This window comes from Mandrillus leucophaeus, unplaced genomic scaffold (genome assembly GCF_000951045.1).
Source record: "Mandrillus leucophaeus isolate KB7577 unplaced genomic scaffold, Mleu.le_1.0 Scaffold12, whole genome shotgun sequence".
Taxonomy (NCBI): Eukaryota; Metazoa; Chordata; class Mammalia; order Primates; family Cercopithecidae; genus Mandrillus; species Mandrillus leucophaeus.
In genome coordinates this window covers 1,159,870-1,181,335 of record NW_012100320.1, presented here as the reverse complement: position 1 = coordinate 1,181,335, position 21,466 = coordinate 1,159,870, and the positions used below count along the sequence as shown (strand labels likewise).

The 21,466-nt window shown below is 46.5% G+C and overlaps 1 protein-coding gene across 3 annotated transcripts in view; it reads left to right on the top strand.

Moving 5' to 3' along the window:
* Nucleotides 1-12,271, top strand: part of CA12 (carbonic anhydrase XII) — a 59,415-nt gene extending 47,144 nt beyond the window's left edge. For 2 of the 3 annotated variants that reach the window (XM_011967779.1, XM_011967770.1), the window contains 2 exons: nucleotides 9,621-9,705; nucleotides 10,495-12,271. In XM_011967779.1, coding sequence (XP_011823169.1) covers nucleotides 9,621-9,705; nucleotides 10,495-10,567 — 158 coding nt within the window. In that variant the 3' untranslated portion in view covers nucleotides 10,568-12,271. Of the gene's footprint in view, nucleotides 1-8,713; nucleotides 8,747-9,620; nucleotides 9,706-10,494 lie in introns of all 3 variants that reach the window. The other variant, XM_011967763.1, reaches the window with a different exon arrangement.
* The last annotated feature ends 9,195 nt before the right edge of the window (nucleotides 12,272-21,466 follow it).

The window sequence follows — 21,466 nt, the reverse complement described above, 5'->3', positions numbered from 1 at the left end:
ACACCCAGGGAAGGGGTGGCGCAAACTCTCCTTATAGTCAGGAGGCCTAGGTTCAAGGCCTGGCTTTGTTTCCTCCTGGCTGCATGCTATGGACAAATCATGTCCCTTCTTTGGCCTTGGTTTCCTCAGCCATAAATTGCCAGGTAATCCCAGCGACTCAGGAGGCTGAGGCAGGAGACTCGCTTGAAACCGGGAGGCGGAGGTTGCAGTGAGCCAAGATCATGCCACTGTACTCCAGCCTGGGTGACAGAGTGAGACTCCATCTCAAAAAAAAAAAAAAAAAAAAAAAAAAAAAGCAAGCCAGGTTGGATTAGGTGATCTAATGTCCTTTCAGTGCTAATATGTTGTGATGGTTAAGTGGACACTAACAACTGCCCATCCTGACTTTACATTGCAGGGACAGTGTTTGAGGGCAGTTACAGAGGATCAGAAGAAACCGGGCAGGAACTTGACTCTGACATCCAAAAGTAACCCCCACTTGTAATGATGGACTGTGGCACTGGGGATAATTAGCCATCTTCTTAGACCAGCTTGTGTCTAAGCAGCTGCTGGTAGTGGGACAGTTCGGGCAAGTTTGTAGCCAAGCGCTTCAGTAGATTCTCCCAGTCTGGATGGGGGAGCTTGAGGGGCCTCTAAGAAGAAGTCTGGAGACCAGCTCCCAGCTTAGGACATCAAGATCAAAGCCCAAATGCAGCGTTGCCCCTGCTTTTCCTGCATGGCTTGCCCAGAGCTGGTGCTTCCACAAGCTCAGGCTGGGACCAGCTTTCTCCTCTGAGTGAGACTCTGTGGCAGTCCAAGGAAAACCTGTCCATTTAGAGGCTGATTATAGAAGCTTGGCCAGAATTCTCCCCTCCCTCTCGCTTCCCAAAGGCACAGGCAGCAAGTAGGGCTGCTTTCCAAGGAGAAATGAGGAGGCAGCCCCACAGGGGTGGAGGCCCGAACCTCATCTGCCCAGGGGGCTGCATTCCCGAGGCCCCTCTCACCCAGCTCGGAGCGGGCCTCAGACCATAACATGATGTTTCAGGTTTATGGTGTGAGACTTTGTCCGTGTGAACCGTGAGCAGTTTGGACTCAAATTGTAGCCTCATCCACTGAGGCATGTTTGTAAATAGGGTCTGGCTTACTCAGGGCTTTCTCTGGAAGATAACAACTATAGAGTCAGAAAATTCTGCCAGGAGAAAAGTGACGCTTAAAAACTCGTCTAGGATGACCGGGTATGGTGGCTCATGCTTGTAATCCCAGCACTTTGGGAGGCTGAGGCGGGAGGATCGCAGTAGCCCAAGAGTTTGCGGCTGCAGTGAGCCACGATCACACCACTGCACTCCAGCTTGGGTGACAGAGTGAGACCCTGCCTCTTAAATAATTAAAATGTAAAAATGAAAACAATTCCCTATGAGAGAAATTACATGGACTTTGGGGAAAGATTTGAAGTTTAGCCAGGTTGGGACAATTGGGACTGAATCATTTAACTTAACCCTGCTATTTTCCTCGACTGTGCTTAGAAAAGGGGTACAGGACCTGGTTTCTGTCCTTAAGAGGTTTATGGTCCAGTTATACCTTAGCCTGGGGTCAGAGCTTCTCAACCTTGGCACTATTGACAACTTGGGCAGGATAATTCTTACGTGGGGGGTGTCCTGTGTGTTGTAGCATTGGCAGTACCGTTGGTCTCTACCCAGTAGATGCCAGCTGCACCTGCCCAGTTGTAACAGCCATAAGTGTTTCCAGACATTGCCAACTCTGTGCAGGGAGGAGGGGCAAGGTTTCCCCTGATGGAAAACCACTGCCTCAGGGTTTCTGTGGCCCAGAACTCATTGTTTTTGCTCATGTCATAGGAGTCTACAGTTTTATATCACATGCCCTGGTCTTCATTCTTTTATGGCATGAGCATTTCAGTGTGATGATGGTTATCCCTGAAACAGGAAGGCTGAAGTTACTGAGGCAGAACAAACCAACCCGAGACCTTGTTCCCCATCTTCCTTTAGAATTCAAGTATAGATTCTTTTCACATGATTGGGTAAGACCAAGAGACGTGGCATGAGAGAGAACTGTGCACCCTAAGGAGTGTACAAATCCTTTATCTGGGCACAGATGCCTCTGAAGTAGCAACTTCTTCAGGATCCTCCCTTCATTCTTTTTCTCCCTCCCTTTTGTATGAGTTTTTCTCTTTTGTATGCTATGTTTCTTGTTGTCTTTAGTTAAAACATCCACTCTGTATGGAAAAGTGAAAGTCATGCCAGGCATTTTTTTCCATTCTTAAAAAATGCCTGTTCCAGTGGCCAGGTGTGGTGGTTCATGCCTGTAATCCCAGTGCTTTGGGAGGCCAAGGCAGGTGGATCACCTGAGGTCGGGAGTTCAAGACCAGCCTGGCCAACATTGTGAAACCCCATCTCTACTTAAAAAAAAAAAAAAAAAGAAAAGTACAAAAAAAATCAGCCAGGCGTGGTAGTGCCTGCCTGTCACATCTACTGTGGAAACTGAGGCAGGAGAGTCACTTGAACCTTGAAGGCAGAGCTTACAGTGAGCCGAGATCGCACCACTGCACTCCAGCCTGGGCGACAGAGCGAGACTCCATCTCAAAAAAAAAAAAAAAAAAAAAAAGTGCCTCTTCCAAGTAGCAGATGGAAGATTTGAGCTGAAGGAGAAAGCAAGACGTGTTGTCCTCAAGGTGGGCCCCTGGGAGGTGACACGTCCTGGGGTCAGTTCGGGTTTCAACTCGGGTGCTCTTAGCGGAGAAGGGGAAAGACGGCAGAGGCAGGTGGACATCACAGGGGCTCAGGCTTAGGGCTTTGGCCTAGTTCTTGGTTCCTTTGAGTTCACCTCCTCCTAGCCAGTGGCACCAACACTGGGCCCAGATGCTGGGTAATAAAGCAAGAGCCCATCAGACAGAAATGCTAACACCATCTAGCCCTGTGTTCAACGTGTCAGGGCCATGGAAACTTGAGGGACGAAAGGAAGCCAAGAAGTTTCTATAATCACATCATTAGTGGGCTTGCTCTGAGCAACTGCATGTCACCCACCAGAGCCAGCTGAGGCACACTCAGACGAGGGTGCCAGGTGGTCAACTGCAAGGGCAGTCGTGCAATTAGGATCTGCTTAAGCATAGACCTGGGCAGTTTTATGGAACCTTAAAAGGAGGGAGAAAGAAATCGTACATGGCTAAGATGGCTAATTATCTAATTTTTTGAGGCTAGAATGCATGTGTTGTCATTATTGACCTTGTATTTCTTAAAGTTTCTATTTATAAATAAAAGCTCTTAGCTGGAAGAATATCATCGATTCTCCCAAAGGATCCAAATGATTAGCCAGCATCGTTTCCACCTTTGATTGCTGGCCTGGGTCAGGGCAGTCAGGAGCATTGGTCCAAGGTGCTAAGAAGTGAGGTCCTAGTCCCTTTAACACACCACATGTTTCCTGAGCACAGCCCGAGTTCTGCGCTATGGGGCACAGAAAACCCCATGGTGGGTGTCATCTTGCTGGTAAACACAGCCCGTGGCACAGGGCAGACTATGTTCAAGAAAGACAATGGGGAAAGGGGCCGGGCAGAAGGCTGGACCCACCCTTGGTGATGGGGCCCTAGCTGGTCCTTCCACATCATCTCCCCACAGCCCCATCCCTGCTCTCTTGGCCTCAGCCCCCAAAACTGTAGGGCAGATGCTTTCAAGCACACACACTTGATGTCTGAGATGCCCCCTCCCTCCTCCACTTGGAAAATTCTTTCAAGACCCAACTGTAATCATGTCCTCCTGGAAGTCCTCCCCATTCCCCCGAAGGTGACTTAATCTCCCTCAGTGCAGCCAGAACCACTTCTCCATCACTGTGATGTTACTTGACACACCATAGAGTAATTATTACCACACAGCGAAGACAAACAGAAAAATAACAATATGTATATATTATACTCATACTACAAGCTCCTTAAGGCCAGGGATGATTGACGTGTTACTCATTTTTATGCCTGGCATGGTGCCTGGCGCTCATTATAAACTTGTTGAAAGAACGTCCCTGACCCATCTCCAGTTCCCTCCCCTCGCCAGTGTCTTCTCTGCAGAATGATTGACACATAAGCCTGGCCAGTTGTCGCCTTTTAGTTTTGTTGTCTTATTTTCCTATGGTCTCCTTTTGTTAACAGTGTTTAAAATCAACCCATTTGTTTAAGAAAAATTAAAGATCAGAACTTAGCTGTCAGTTTTGAAGGTCTGGGAGGAAGTTGCCTAGAGATGCTGTTGTACCTTCTCTGGCTCTGGCTTGATAGGGATCAAAGGCCCCCGTCCCGCCACCCATTCCTTCAGCAGGGACAGTGAAGGCAGCTTAGAGTGCCAAGCACCCAGTGCCAGCATTGTAACCTGCCCCTGAGGCTCTGGGATTTAGGCCCTTCAGAGCAACGTGCTGTCTGCAGGGCCTGCGTTCCTGCAATCTACAGGCAAAGCCATGGTTTATGTATAAAACCAGTTCCCCCATGTATTCCGGTACTATCTTGTTGGCAGATTTCTTTATAGAAATTCTTTTTTGGATTGCATAGCGTTCATAAGGAAAACTCCCCAGTTAAATATGTCCTCTGAAGATGGCTTCACTCTGTGGTGAGGGCTTCTTGCTTGTCTTAGCAAAGCGTCATGTGAAAATAGCACTGGCATTGCAGTTTCTTGACTCTATCATTTTTAAAGTGTAATAATCGGAGTTTTTACCTGTCTAAAACAGATTTTGTATATTTAAGCTATTAAACCCCTGACAAATCTAAACTCTTCTGACCTCTTTTACAAGGCTGGAGACGGCTAAGGATATCACTACATAACATGCCATCTATGTAAACAGTGCGTACTTTAAAATAATACTTGAAAAGGATGATTGATTATTACAGTCAAACAGAATTGTAAATAGAGCTAGAAAATACTAGACTGTTGTTCCAGGAACCTCCAGATGTGAGAGTGAGGTGCTTGTTCCTCCTGCTGGACTTTTCTGTGTTTATGCTTGAGGCTTCAGAAGACCTCAAAAGCCCTTAACCAGCATCCCTCGGTCCAGCAAGATGCCAGTGGAAGACGCAGCTCCTGGGCCCGCCAGAACAGGTAGCAAGGCCCTTGTGGCAAGCAGCTCACCGATCTTCTCTGGGTGTCTGTACCTTCCTGGGCAAGGCGTGTGACCATCGAGCTTTTCTATATCTGTGTGGTTTCCTTGTGTGTGTCACACTGCCGTCTCTCTGCTTGCCCTGACTCATATCCGAGCACTTTGTGAACAGGCAGCTCTCCCACGTCCTCATGGTGTGCACCCTCTTACCAGCCAGCCTGAGAGCTCCTTCTGTCGGGCTGTCACTCGATGCCTCTTGTAGGCCACCTCTGTGACCCAGCATGTCTCCATTTCTGCTGTCTGTCCCATTGTTCTTCTGTGGGAATTGCCTGCCTTCTTTCCTATTCAGAAACAAACCATTTCTTTAACCTGAAAGTGAATTTCTCTAGTTCTGCCCCTCCCTGTACCATCTTTGATGCCTGTTCTCTACAGCATCCTAGAGGCTGGGCTCTCACCCAGCCGAGGCTCTGCTGGGAAACAGGCTTTGGCTTCGCTCTCAGGCTCTGGTTCTCTGGTTGCCCTGACAGTTCTCCCTGTGTCCTGAAAGTCTCGCTGACTTTCTCCCTCCCATCAGATAACAGATGTTTTGGCATCTGCCTCCAATGGGAATCAAGCCCATTTCTGCAAAGAAGCTGAACCTCCATCATGGTTGGTGCTGTCTCGATTGGCGGGGACAGCGTTCCAATGACACCTTCCTGCCCTGGGCTTCCTGAGGTGGTGGAATTATCAGGCGACACCCTTGCCGGCATTCCTCTTCCTCAGCAGCTTATGATGTTGGCTCAGTCAAGCTGCTTCGTTTTTGCTGTATCAAAGTCTTGCCTGAAAAGTGTCTGTCCCAGGCTCTGGGGCTTTCTTGGTCTTCATGCCTGTTTGGTCTCATTTCATTGTTTCCAAGGAGAGTCCATTTAGGCCTTGACAGGTGGTCATTGAGGAGCAAGAATCCCGGGTCAGAGCACTGGGTTAAACTATGCTGTTGCTTACAGGGCCTGCAACAGGAGCCTCGCATAACTGGGGGAAGCCAGACTCACCCTCCCGAGAAGCCGCCACGCAGGGCATGTGCCCTGAGAAAAGCCCCACCCTTGCTGGGGGCTTGCTGTCCATAACTTTGCTCAGCTCCCCAAGACCAGGCATGAAGGGTACCTCTGCCAGCCACAGACTGGGCTGCTCAGTGGTCTGGGGCCTGTGTGGCTCTCAGAATGTTTGAGGTGACTGTGAAAGAGACGACCTTAGAAACCATCCAGCCTGGATGGCTCAGCCAGGTGGCGAGGCTTCCTAGTAATAGTCTTCAGGTGGTGAGAACTGGTTTGGCACCACAAGCATCTGGAGCTTCAGGAACAAAGAACGAGAGTGTATTTCATCAAAGGGTTGGGAAGAAAAACCACGGCTAGGTTTGTTATGTTTGTTTTTTTAAGATTCCAGGGACCATGGTCTCTGGTTACATTTTACAAAGAAACAACCAGCCATAATGCCAAGTTCCACTGTGCAGAGGCCACAGGCCCTGCAGGAAATACAGCCTGTGCTGTGCAAACACTGGACGCTCCCTCCAGGTGGAGACTCATGTCCTGAGCACCCCCCGCAAGCCACAGGCTGGTCCTTGTGTTCAGATTACATGAAGAGGCCCGGGGCAGGGAGTCTGGCCAGTGGAGCCACTCTCTGCCACTTGGGAGGTCATGAGCTCCTGCTGGTGGCCCACAGAGCAGGGGGAATAGGCCTTCCTGTCCTTGGGGACAGCTCTTCTCCCTGCCTGCTCTGCTAACCCTCTGTGAGGGTGCAGAGCCCGGTGCCACCTGGGGAAGCCAGATCAGAAACCTCCAGGGCCCAGCCTTGGACCAGGGAGGCTCTGCAGGTTCAATGTGAAATTGCAGAAAAAGGCAATAGGAAAAGCACGCGGCTGATGGCTCCTGGGGAATCAGCTAGACTTGGGCCGTAGGACAGGAGAAGGGGCCGTAAGCAAAACCTCACGCTGCAGCCTCAGATCTGGTTCCCCAGGGTGTCAAGGGCACCAAGGGAGAGTCCTTGGCCCCCTGTTGGCATCTTACACTTGACCATGGCTCTCCCAGGGCCTCAGCCACCACTGTGGGCTCTATGGGCACAGGATCTTCTGTGTCAGGCTGGGTGGCCACCATCTGTACAACTGTGGCTCCCAATGTGAGTTAGAACAAATACCCCTTCTTTCTCCAAGACACACACACATGCCAGAAGTTTCCATTGAGATGAGAAAACCACCAGACAGGGTATGTGTAAATCTACACTTTCTTTAGATAGAGGACCTGATTGGGAGAATGGGGAATGGCTGTGGGAACCTTGGAAAAAACAGATTGGGGGTTTCCAGGGGAGACTTCATGACTGGGATCCTCTGCTCACTCAAGACAATGGATTCTTATGTGATTTTCCCCCCAGGAGGTACCTAGTAGGCCGACTGTGAGACTTAGGTAACTGGGCACAGGTTCAGCCCCACTGAGACTTCTCTCTCACCTTATTTATCCCCAACAGTAACTTGCTGGTTGAAGCCATAATCCCCTGGTTCCATGGAGCAGAGAAGTGGGGCTGGTATGGTGAAGGAGTTTGTCCAGGAGGGACAAAGCAAACATAGAACCAAACCATGACCACAAGCTGGATGGGCTGGGGGAGAAGTCTGGTGATGGATCCCTTGCCTAGAAAGAGAGGCAGGTACCAGGGACTTGGACAGGTGCCTGCCCAAGCAGGCTTGGATCCCTACCTTTCTTCACCTTTCCTCTTTGGCCATGTTGTATTAAAAACTGAAGTCTTGGCTGGGTGTGGTGGCTCACACCTGTAATCCCCATAGTTTGGGAGGCGGAGGCAGGTGGATCACTTGAGGTCAGGAATTCGAGACCAGCCTGGCCAACATGGCAAAACCCCATCTCTACTAAAAATACAAAAATTAGCCAAGCATGGTGGCGCACGCCTGCAATCCCAGCTACTCGGGAGGCTCAGGCATGAGAATTGCTTGAACCCAGGAGGTGGAGGTTGCAGTGAGCCAAGATTGTGCCACTGCACTCCAGCATTTGTGACAGAGCGAGACTGTGTCTCAAAAAAAAAAAAAAAAAAAAAAAGCCTGAAGTGAAGTCTTGCCCTAGCCAGGAAACTGCTGTGATAAAGGAGCATCAGGGCCGGGCACGGTGGCTCATGCCTGTAATCCCAGCACTTTGGAAGGCTGACGCAGGTGGATAATGAGGTCAAGAGTTCAAGATCAGCCTAGCCAAGATGGTGAAACTCTGTCTCTACTAAAAATCCAAAAATTAGCCGGGTGTGGTGGCGGGTGTGTGTAATCCCAGCTACTCGGGAGACTGAGGCAGAGATTTACTTGAACCTGAGAGGCGGAGGTTGCAGTGAGCTGAGATCGTGCCACTGCACTCCAGCCTGGGCAGCAGAGTGAGACTCCACCTCAAAAAAAAAAAAAAAAAAAAAAGCATGGGAAGGAGGGAATTGCAGTATGAATTCCCTAGATAGGCAATTGCTTCTACTTCATCAGGTAATCCCTGAGCCAAGGGTGAACACCCCTAGAGATGTGTCTGCCTAAGACCCGTACTGCCAACCAAACAAAAGGTAGAGCAAGCATCTCGCAAGACATTGCTCAAATCCAGTGTGGTTTGACTCTAGAGTAACCTCCAGTCTTTTCCTCTCCCCTTTTAAGTGCAAGCCTATACTGCGGCAGGACTGAGTCTGGGTATGTGGCTGGGCAGCCGGCCATGCATGTTGCAGCTGGGTGATCACTGTGATTCTTGGTGTGATCTGGGTCTGTGATCCAGCCCATCCTCTGCTTCTCTGTACTATTGCTCTGGCTCCTGGCCCTCTCCTTGCTATGGGTCTTACCCTCAAGTCGCTCTCTGATTCAAAGATGAACTGCCAATCAATGTTCCTCTAATGAAAGATCCAATCACTCTGCAGCATGTGTGTATTCAAAGAACCTATCTAAGACTTTCTTTTGGTCGTGGTGGGAGGCTGTTGCTGAAAACATGCCAGAGCCCAGTGTGGAGGTCAGCTGACAGGCCGTATGACCTTGGCAATGGACTACTGGTCGTCTGGGACTGCTTAGGACTGTGCAATGGAACTTGGGGGCAAAACTGATAGAGACAGCCAATGGGCCTTAAATCCAGCAGGCAAAGACAGAGTACTATTTGTGTAGCCCAGGGCTTATCAAAGTGTGGTTCTTGGACCACGTGCATTAGTATCAGCTGCAAGTATTTGGTAAAATGCAGATTCCTGGGCCCTACACCAAACAGATTGAATTTGAATCTCTGGGGGTTGGGCTAAAAAAAAAAAAAAAAAAAAAACTCTACATTTTAAACAAGCTCTTCAGCTGACCCTTGTGCAAATTTGAGAGCCCCTGCTGGAAAACCATTAGAATTTGCAAATGGCCCCCTCAAAATACTCTAGCCAGTCCCACTAAGTCAAAGACCAGAATCTGAGAACAGGGATGGGGAAATTATTCCTTTCTGTGGATGATTATGCAGCTGGGCCGTGATTTCACACCCGGGGGCCATGGGCTAAGATGGAGGGGAAGGAAGGAGTGTAATGTGTGCCCTCTGCCTCTTCACCAGGCATCATCCTCTCGCTGGCCCTGGCTGGCGTTCTTGGCATCTGTATTGTGATGGCAGTGTCCATTTGGCTTTTCAGAAGGAAGAGGTGAGCTGGTTTGGGCCCAAAATGGGAATGGGCAGCCGTGTGTCCATGATGATTAGTCTGCCTCGGAAGGCAGCTTTGTGGCATGAAGAGCCGCAGTCACCTGGACCAAAAGTTACCCTAGGAGTGCTGTCCCCAAAGCACCCGTGCCCTGGCCTCCTTTGCATGAGATATACATGTGACCCTGGTCTTTCAAGGGGTTTAAGGACCACTGTGCTCAGATTTGGAAGCATGTGTGCCTTGCTCACTGCTATTGGACAGCCTTAGATGAGTCTCTTGACTTGGGGCTTGTGCCTAGAGCTAAGCAGCAAAGCTGTCTTCTCATCAAGATCTTTACATATACGTTTTCATCTATGAATCCAAAAAGGAAGATGAAGGAAAACCTGATCTCTCACTCACACTAACTCTTCATGCCCTTTGCCCATGTTTTTATTGTCACATTTGGCTTTTCCTAAAACCTAATTTATTTTGGGGGTATGAAAAATAAAAAGGTTTCTGGGAACCCTGTTATGGAATCAGGGTTTGGAGAGCGGGGGTGACAACGAGACTTCTTTCAAAATACAGGTCTAGTATTGTTAGGTGTGGAAGAGAACAGTTGGAAAACGAACACGTCCTGTTTTGGTTAAAGCTTTATTTGGTGACATTCCCTCCCAAGACCAACAGAATTGGGGAAAGGTCCCAAAGAGAGGAATCTAACTTTTAAAAACGGCCTCATTCCCTACCTGAGTCAGTCTGTTCTCTGGCTTGCTCGCTCTCCTCTCTAACAAGACTTATGTGTTCTTTTTGTTCTAGTATCAAGAAAGGTGATAACAAGGGAGTCATTTACAAGCCAGCCATCAAGGAGGAGACTGAGGCCCACGCTTGAGGTCCCCGGAGCTCCTGGGCACATCCAGGAAGGACCTTACTTTGGACCCTACACACTTCAGCTCTCTGGACACTTGCAACACCTCAAGGTGTTCTCTGTAGCTCAAGAAAACATGACAGGCCTCAGGGGATCCTCTGCTGGGTGCCTCCTTGCCTTGGGACCATGGCCACCCCAGCGCCATCCAATCTATGGATGGGATACACTCTCAGACCAAGCAGCAGGAACTCTAAGCTGCTCGCTGTATCTGTGTGAGATTGTGAAGTGGTCTGAATTCTGGGATCACAAACCAAGTCATGCTGGTGGACCATTAATGGTTGGAAAACGCTTTCATCCAGGGCTTTGCCAGAGCATGCTTTCAAGTGTCCTGGAAATCCTGCTGCTTTTCCAAGCTTTTAGACAAGAATGTGCACTCTCTGCTTAGGTTTTGTTTGGGAAATTCAACTTCTTTCCTCTGGAGACGGGGCATCTCCCTCTGATTTCCTTCTGCTATGACAAAACCTTTAATCTGCAGCTTACAACTCGGGGACAAACGGGGACAGGAAGGATCAAGTTGTAGAGAGAAAAAGAAAACAAGAGCTATACATTGTGATATATTAGGGACACTTTCACAGTCCTGTCCTTGGGATCACAGACACTGCACAGACCTTAGGGAAAGGCAGGTTCAAGTTCCACTTCTTGGTGGGGATGAGAAGGGAGAGGCAGCTAGAGGGAGGGAGAAAATGAGAAGACATGGATGATCTTGGAAGAGTCTCACTTTGGAATCAGAATTGGAATCCCATTCTGTTTATCAAGCCACAATGTAAGGACAGAACAATACAATACTAAGTCCAAATCCAACCTCCTGGCAGTGGGGCAGTTATGTTTTACACTCTACAGATTTTACAAATAACGAGGCTATTCCTTGAAAATCTGTTGTTGCTGGGTCCTGGAGGAGACATGAGTTCCGAGATGACCCAATCTGCCTTTGAATCTGGAGGAAACAGGCAGAAACAAAATGACTGTAGAACGTCATCTCTTTTGGCCAAATTTCATTTCAGCCACTTCTGCAGGATCCCTACTGCCAACCTGGAATGGGGACTTATCTACTCCTCTCTCTCTCTCTCTGTGGATGTCAAATCATGGTTTAGATCAAATATATTTCAAGCTATAAAAGCAGGAGGTTATCTGTGCAGGGGTTGGCATCATCATGGTATTCAGGGGCCAGTAATAATGGAACGCTACTAAGATACTCCATATTCTTCCCCCTGAGTCACACAGACAGTTTCTGACAGGTGCAGCTCCTCCATTTTCCTCCCGCAGGTGATGACTCAGTGCCATAACTGAGAAGTAACCGACCCCTAGTTGACAGCACCTTGCAGTTCCCCGAGAACTTTCTGATTCACAATCTCATTTTGACAGCACACAATGTCCCCTTGAAGCATAGCTTTTTAAATATCTTTTTCCTTCTACTCCTCCCTCTGACTCTAAGAATTCTCTCTTCTGGAATCGCTTGAACCCAGGAAGCAGAGGTTGCAGTGAGCCAAGATCATGCCACTGCACTCCAGCCTGGGTGACAGAGCAAGACTGTCTCAAAAAAAAGAAAAAAAAAATTCTCTCTTCTGTACCATCACAACTTTTCGTAATGATGGCAAGCCTTATGTCTTGGGAGCCTGTTTTGCTAGGCAAAGTTTCAAGTGACCTAATGGAGGCTCAGACGTGTGTGTGCACTCAAGACCTCTAACAGCCTTGAAGCCTGGGGTGGCATCCCGGCCGTGCCATTAGCATGCCTCATGCATCATCAGATGACAAGGACAACCCTCATGATGAAGCAACATGAATTAGGGGGTCTCTTGGCCTTGGTTCAAAATTGTCAATCAGAAACTAACAGAAAGGGCTCCAGAGCAGTGGGACTGTCTGTCAAAAGACTCTGTATATCTTTTGTGGATGAGTTTTGTGAGAGAACAGAGAGACCATTGTACCTGGCACAAGGGCTGTTCATGAAAAGGGAGACTTACTGGGAGGTGTGAGACAGTGGCATTTCTCCTCTCCTCTTCCTGCTCAGCACAGACCTGGCTTGCAGCCCCCAGGCTGAGACCAGACAAAGCCAGGGAGGCAGAAAGATGCTCCAAGAACCAACACTGTCAATGTCTGCAAATCCTCACAGGATTCCTGTGGGTCCAGCTTTGGAACTGGGAAACCTTTCTTCAGATCCGCACTCATTCCACTGACGCCAGCTGCCCCTGAAGGATGCTCAGCGGCCGCCCACACGCTCCTAACTCTGCTGCACGGCAGATGCCTAGGTGGAAATAACAAAAACAAGGCACAGGCTGGGGCCAGGGCCATGGGGGAAGGCCCTAGATTCTCACTCATGTGGGATCTTGAATCTGTTTCTTTGTTCTGTTTCTGTAGTATCATCTGGTAAAAGTTAAAACAAAAACCAAAAACTCTGTATCTGTTTCTAGTGTGTGCTGCATTGAGTCTATTAATCACATTTCAAGTTCACCCTACATTCCTCTCCTCTTCACTAGCCTCTCTGAAGGCGTCCTGGCCAGCCCTTGAGAAGCACTGGGGTCTCAAGTTCCTGTGCCTCAGCCCATAGGCACAACCCTCAGTTCCTGTGCCTCAGCCCGTAGGCCACTGTGATAATGGTCTAGCACTTCTGTATTTATTGTAAGAATGATTATAATGAAGATACACACTATAAATACAAGAAAGTATAAATGTTTTTCACATCAGACTGTTCTGTTTTCTTGGAGGTGAGGTTAAAGCATTACTATTTGCAAAGCACTCTGTAGCTCCCCGTTAGGGGGATAGGTAACTAATCAGAACAATAACGTCACTTGCATCCACGTCTCAGAACCTGGTTTCAAAGGCAAGTACGCCGCTGGACTCAATCACTTTCCTGAGGATGGAGGCCTATGGCATGTGTGGCTGCAGGTCACGACACTGCTTAATGGGGCTGGGAAGCCTAGAGGAATCCAAGAAAGACGCTGGAGGAGGTGGGATCAGAGCTGCACCTTGAACAAATAATTCAGATTTGAACAGATGGATGGAAAAGAGGTAGATGTTCCCAACCAAGGGGACATGACACAGGGAACAGGTCCTATGTCTCTTTACTCCTGAGAGTATTAAACCTAGCAGGTGGGCAGCCCCTCTTGGTTGCCGGTTACCTTATTTTGAATTCTTTTTGCAAAAGATACTATCACCCCCTCCAAATAATCTTTTGTCTAAATCCAGACTTCACATTCTGATTGGGGCGAAAAGAGGCGGTCTAGTAAAGGTTATAAATAGGCACCATCATTGTTTGAGTTATTTAGAAAAGCATCCAATTTTCACTATAATCACCCTAAGCCTGAGAGAGGTGAACTGTTCAAGGGTACTTTGGCTCCAGTAGGTGACAGCACCTGGCCCGGCTTTGGAATTGAAACATTTCTGATGGTCTGTACTCTGCTAGAATACAGGACACTTCAGCTCTCCCCCTCTGGCATCCTGCCAGGTGTCATGGCCACGCACAGGCATGAAGATAGCCAGGAAGCCAGAGTTCCCATGAAGCACTCACTCTTCAGACTTGCTCCCACCCCACTAGGGACAGCACTTCCCGGAGCAGGCAGTGAGCATCTCTGAATACGTCTCCCTGACTTCCACATCCACTGGGTGGATAATCAGGGAGGGGTAGCAGTGAGAGCCATAGGTCGGCAGAGGGAACTCAGGCCCTCTTTAGGTTGGCCATTACCTCATCCTCAATCCCCCTAAATCGACCACCTAAAGCACAAGGGCCGAGAGAAATGTAATAAAATATAACATGAGACACATATGAAATGTAAACTTCCCAGTAGCCACACTAGAAAATGTAAAAGAAACCAGTAACATTAATTTAAATTTAATTTTAGATAATCCAACAGATCTAAAACACTGTCATTTCCACATGTAACCAGTATTTTCATGTGTTTTTTCTGCAGTAAAATCTTTGAAATCTGGTGTGTGTTTTACACTGACAGCACACTCGATTCAGATGCTAGATTTTGCTTGCAGATATTTGGTCGTTATTTAGATTTCATAAAATTTACAGTTTAAAAGATTCCAATATCCGAGTTGTTCCAAACACACTGAAAAGTCGTTTTCCAAATAATGGAATCAATGATCGGCTTTTGGATGTAAACTTATTAAAACAGCGTTTCTCAGTTGAGGCACATTCCAAGCGCTCAAAATCCACGCCCTGCGCAGACCAGGACGACGAAGTCGCCTTTCAGAGGCTCTGAGGGTTCTGCCTAGAGAGGTCCCACAGAAATTAGCCTGGGAGGAAAGCCTTGCTGGTGAAGCCAGGAAGGGAGACGGGAGGGCAGGAGGAACATCAAGCCCAAAGGAGCACATCGTGGGCGCCGCTCTTCCTCTCCCGCCACCTCCTCGCCTCGCCGCAGGGGGCCCGGCCGCGCCCCAGGTCTCGCGGTCCGGAGTGAATGGCGCTCGGTAGCAGGCACGTGGGCGCCTGGTGAACGGCAGGACCCTGGCACCCCTACCCTCTCGCCCCTACACACACACACACACACACACACACACACACACACACACACAGAGAGAGAGAGGGAGAGAGAAACGCCCCTCCCGTTGTCACGTGGCCTTCCTGCTGGGTATCTGGAGCAGTTCCAGCCTCGCCTCCGGAAGGAAACAGGGCCTCTGGGGAGCAGGGACCACCTGCCAGTGCGTTCCAGCCGGGCTGCCATCCACACTGGAGACGGCCCCGCACGTGGTTCTCGGGCTCGGATTCAGCTGTGGCAGGATGTGAGGGGAAAGGTGTGTGGCCGGACAATGCCACCAAAGGTGCCCCCGGGCTCCAACCCGTGCCTCTTCATTATAGAATGACTGGGCAGAGATAAGGGCCAGAGTACTGCTTTTGAATAATTCACCATAAAAATGATTGCAACCAGGTCAGTGTATCACGATGACTGCAAGCCACCCAGGGATGTGGCAATGCCTCTCGCTCTTGACTGCCCCAAGTCCCCTTCACTCCATTGCACAGCCCAGGGACAGGTGCAGCATTGCCCCTAACATCCAAGTAGGAAAGAGGAGCCGGCTCTGGCTAAGCTAAGCTTATCCCAATCATGCCGTGACCTCGTAAAACCCCTACGGGCTAAAGGCACTAAAAGCATTTGTACTAATGACTTCCAAAAAGTCAACCACAACCTCCCACCTGCAATCTACATGGTAGCTCTAACCCCTGGCCTCCACTAGGGTTAAGCCTGACCAAGGACTGCCAACTGCATTTGGGCAGAGGGGTCTACTGAGCTCCTGAGACGTTACCTTCACCTCTTAATTCAGCAAACCAACTTCCTGAGGACACATTCACAAGCTTTCCCCTTTTCCTAAGGCTGAACTGGAGAGAAGGAATAAATACACACACATGCACACATACAGACACACACAAAATAGTGTGTCTCTATATATAGTGTGTATATATAGTGCATATATACATATATATACAGTCACACACCACTTAACAATAGGGATACTTTCTGGAAAATTCATCATTAGATTTCGTCGTTGTGTGACCAAACCCACATAGTACAGCCTGCTACACACCTAGGCTAGATGGTATAGCTATTGCTCCTAGGTTACAAAGCTGTACAGCATGTTACTGTACTGAATACTATAGGCCATTGCAACACAATGGTATTTGTGTACCTAAACACAGAAAAATTACAGTAAAAAGTTATAAAGATTAAAAATGGTCCACCATGAATGGAGCTTGCAGGACTGGAAGTTACTCTGGGTGAATGAGTGAAGGGAGTATGAGGCCTAGGACATTACTGTACACTACTGTAGACTCTATAAACGCTGTACACTTATGCTACACTACATTGACTGAAAACTTTTCTTTCTTCAATAATAAATTTACTCTAACATTTTTACTTCATAAAGTTTCAAGTTTTTTGACTTTTGAACTCTTTGAACACATTGTACAGCAGTACAAAAGTATTTTCTGTCTTTACATCCTTTTTCTATAAGCTTTAAATTTTTTTTTTTACTTTTAAACTTTTTTGTTGAAAACTAAGACACAAATATACACATTAGCCTAGGCCTACACAGGGTCAGGATCATCAGCATCACTGTCTTCCACCTGCACATCTTGTCCCACTGGCAGGTCTTCAGGGACAATAACATGCATGGAGCGGTCCTCTCCTATGATAGCAATGCCTTCTTCTGGAATACCTCCTGAAGGACCTGCATGAGGCTGTTTTAGGGTTAACTTTTTTTTATAAGTAGGAATACACTCTAAAATACCAATAAAAAGTACAGTGTAGTAAATGCATAAACCATAACAGAGTTGTTTTAGCATATAAAAGTTTATAGCATATACAATTATACTATATAATTGTATAGCATATACATTACAATACATATACAATGATACTATATAATTGTATAGCATATACATTTATAAATTATATAGTATAATTGTATATGCTATAAACTTTTATATAACTGGCAGTGCGGTAGGTTTGTTTACATCAGCATCACCACAAACATCTGAGTAATGCACTGATACTTTCTGGAAAATTCATCATTAGATTTCGTCGTTGTGTGACCAAACCCACATAGTACAGCCTGCTACACACCTAGGCTAGATGGTATAGCTATTGCTCCTAGGTTACAAAGCTGTACAGCATGTTACTGTACTGAATACTATAGGCCATTGCAACACAATGGTATTTGTGTACCTAAACACAGAAAAATTACAGTAAAAAGTTATAAAGATTAAAAATGGTCCACCATGAATGGAGCTTGCAGGACTGGAAGTTACTCTGGGTGAATGAGTGAAGGGAGTATGAGGCCTAGGACATTACTGTACACTACTGTAGACTCTATAAACGCTGTACACTTATGCTACACTACATTGACTGAAAACTTTTCTTTCTTCAATAATAAATTTACTCTAACATTTTTACTTCATAAAGTTTCAAGTTTTTTGACTTTTGAACTCTTTGAACACATTGTACAGCAGTACAAAAGTATTTTCTGTCTTTACATCCTTTTTCTATAAGCTTTAAATTTTTTTTTTTACTTTTAAACTTTTTTGTTGAAAACTAAGACACAAATATACACATTAGCCTAGGCCTACACAGGGTCAGGATCATCAGCATCACTGTCTTCCACCTGCACATCTTGTCCCACTGGCAGGTCTTCAGGGACAATAACATGCATGGAGCGGTCCTCTCCTATGATAGCAATGCCTTCTTCTGGAATACCTCCTGAAGGACCTGCATGAGGCTGTTTTAGGGTTAACTTTTTTTTATAAGTAGGAATACACTCTAAAATACCAATAAAAAGTACAGTGTAGTAAATGCATAAACCATAACAGAGTTGTTTTAGCATATAAAAGTTTATAGCATATACAATTATACTATATAATTGTATAGCATATACATTACAATACATATACAATGATACTATATAATTGTATAGCATATACATTTATAAATTATATAGTATAATTGTATATGCTATAAACTTTTATATAACTGGCAGTGCGGTAGGTTTGTTTACATCAGCATCACCGCAAACATCTGAGTAATGCACTGCACTAGATTTTACAATGGCTATGATATAACTAGGCAATAGGAATTTTTCAGCTTCATTATAATCTATGAGACCACTGTTGTATATGCCATCCATCACTGACTAAAATGTTGTTATGCGGTACATGACTGTATTCCATTTAATACAAATTTCTTAAAAATGTACAGTCTAATGACAGAAAGCAGATCAGTGCTAATGACAGAAAGCAGATCACCTCACCTAGGGATGAGGTGGAGTGGGGAATGGAGGGATTACAAAAGTGTGTAAGAAATGGTTAAGGTGATCCATATGTTCATTATCTTGATGCAGTGGTTTCTCCGCACGTGAAAACAATTCCAATGTTATACTTTAAATATGTGCCATTTATCTTATATCAATTATACCTCAGTAAATCTGTTAAAAAAAAAAAAAAAAAAACTCCCTCCCACCACCACCTCCACCCCACACACAGCCAAATGATACTCAGTCCCATCCTGGAATTTCCACTGAGAGCTTACCTCCTCCTGGCCCCTCTAGAGAAGAAGCTCAGCAAAGGCTGGTATAATGCACCTTCCTGGGCTCCCAGCCATAGGGCGAGTCCATACTTCCCTTGGACTCACACTGTGGGTGGGAGGCCAGAAAGGAGCATGCTCTATTCACATGGTTGGCTATGACCTCTCAGTATTGTAAGTCAAAGTCATTATTTCTGCTTGGATTCACTCATTTCAAATATTAACTTTGAATGACCAGCAATGAAGACAACAAACACAGGGTCCATGGGGTCAAGGGCAGACTGAGACCTATAGCAATTTCGTTGATGATGACATAGTCAACTGGCCTTCTCCGGAAGAAACAAAGACCTTTCTAGTGACACAGGTAACATAACCAGTTCCTTCATCTGCTGAAACTAGTTTCTGAAGCTACCTGGATATCCAACAACAGATGTCATGCATCTAGTGTCTCCCCTCAACCACTCAACACATAACCATTTGAAAAGTGTTCCTCAATATGGTACATCCTTTCCATGGAGGAGCACACAGCCACTAAGCAGCGCAGTCCAGGAGCTTATCACTCCTTAATCAATGGGCAAAATTTGGATTAACCCCCTTCTATTATTCAAACTAATTTCCAACTAACTGTTTTCTCATACCTCCTTATTCAAAAGTAAAGATTTAAAGAACTACTACTGTCTGCTAAACACAGATTAAGTGGTCAGGATTCAAGCATAATTTAGATACAAGGACTAAATTACTGGAAAAGAGGAATGAAAAAAAGGGGGCAGGGGCCGGGAGCAGTGGCTCACGCCTGTAATCCCAGCACTTTGGGAGGCCCAGGCGGGTGGATCACCTGAGATCAGGAGTTTGAGACCAGCCTGGGAAAGATGGTGAAATCCCATCTCTACTAAAAATACAAAAATTGGCTGGGCGTGGTGGTGGGTGCCTGTAGTCCCAGCTACTCAGGAGGCTGAGACAGAACTGCTTGAACCCGCGGACGTTGCCATGAGCTGAGATTGTGCCACTGCACTCCAGCTTGGGCAACAGAGCAAGACTCCATCAAAAGAAAGAGAGAGAGAGAAGAAAAAAGGGGGCAGGTTAGATAGACTCAAGTGACTGAATCCCCAACCTGTGGGATCTGACACTATCTCCAGGTAGATCACGTTGGAATTGAACTGGAGGGCACCCAGCCCATGTCTGCTGCTTGGTGTGTGGTGAAAAAACCTACACCTCTGGTCACGGAAGTCTTCTTCTGCGTTGATGATTACTGTGGTGGTATGAGAGCAGAGGAAAAACACGGTTTGAGAGAGCTTTTCCCAAAACACAAACAGAAATTGCCAGTCCCACTATACAGAAGAGCAGTATGTACAGAATGCTACGTGTCCACCAAAAGAAGAGTGACTAAACAAACTGCAGTATCTCTGTAAAATAGAATACTATTCAGCAATACAAATTGCAAATTTCTTGATATATACGAAAATATAGACGATATCTCAGAAAATTATGTTGAGTGAAAGATACCGGACACAAAAGAGTACATTTTGTGTTACTCAATGTAAATGAAGTTCAAAAACAAGTGAAACTGGCTGGATGCAGTGGCTCATGCCTGTAATCCTAGCACTTTAGGAGATCAAGGCAGGCAGATCACCTGAGGTCAGGAGTTTGAGACCAGCTGGCCAACATGGTGAAACCCCATATCTACTAGAAGTACAAAAATTAGCCAGGTGTGGTGGTGCACACCTGTAGTCCCAGCTACTTGGGAGGCTGAGGCCAAGGAATTGCCTGAACCTGGGAGGCAGAGTTTGCAGTGAGCTGAGATTGTGCCACTGCACTCCAGCCTGGGTGACAAAGACTCCGTTTAAAAACAAAACAAAACAAAACTGAAACACACAACAAGTGAAACTAATCTATGGCAACAGAAGTGGGAACTAGCGGTTGCCCCTGTGGATGGACTGGAAGGGAGATGGAACCAGCAGGGAAGGAAATGTTCTATATCTTGATTGAGGTGGAGCTTACAAAGGTGTACACATTTGGCAAAATTCATCTAGCTGTATACTTTGAATCTGCGCATTTTATTGTATATAAATTTTTCCTTGATTTTAAAGGAAAGTGTAAAGAGACCACAGTGGAGAAAGCTATTTGCTTTTCTGGGACTAATCAGGAAAGACTTCCCAAAGGAAGTGACATTTGAGCAGGATCTTGAAGGTGGAATAGGACGTTTTCTGGTTGGAGCTAAAAACAGAACTAAAAATGTGGAGGTATGAGAGTTGACGTGCATCTCAGTAGAGGAGACCTCACGGATATGTTTGAGAATGTCTGAGAAAGGAGGGTTGGGGATGGTGTGTGCAAGGAAAATAAAAATCTTGGGACCCTCAACTTACTGTGCCAAAGGGAAAAGTTCAGTTTGGGAACTGAGTCATGCAAAAACTGCCTTCCACTTTGTTTCTAAATAGCTAGCTGCAAAAATAGAAGGCCACGTACCTCCCCAGGAAGAGCCCCCCTCCACATAATTTGCTTACAAGGAAATTCCTTGTAGGCCCCAAGATTTTTACCTTAAAACAATTCTGTTCAATTTCCCCGACAATGTAAATTAACAGCATATCTTCACAGGTATGGGAGAAAGACGGACAGAAGTCATCCCTTCACTCACCTGAGACAAATGCATATTTGACCGCTTCCTCTACTCGGTGTTTATCTTACATAAAAGTGCAGATGCTCTGAGCACAAGATGAATGCGTAATTGACTGTTCCTCTAGCCCCTCCTTTCATGAGTAAAATGCGAATTTAGTGAGCATTAACCAAAGCCTAATCTAAGTCTTGAGAGAACGTAACCTCTTGCCTGTTTTATCTACCCTCCTCCCTTTTTTTTTTT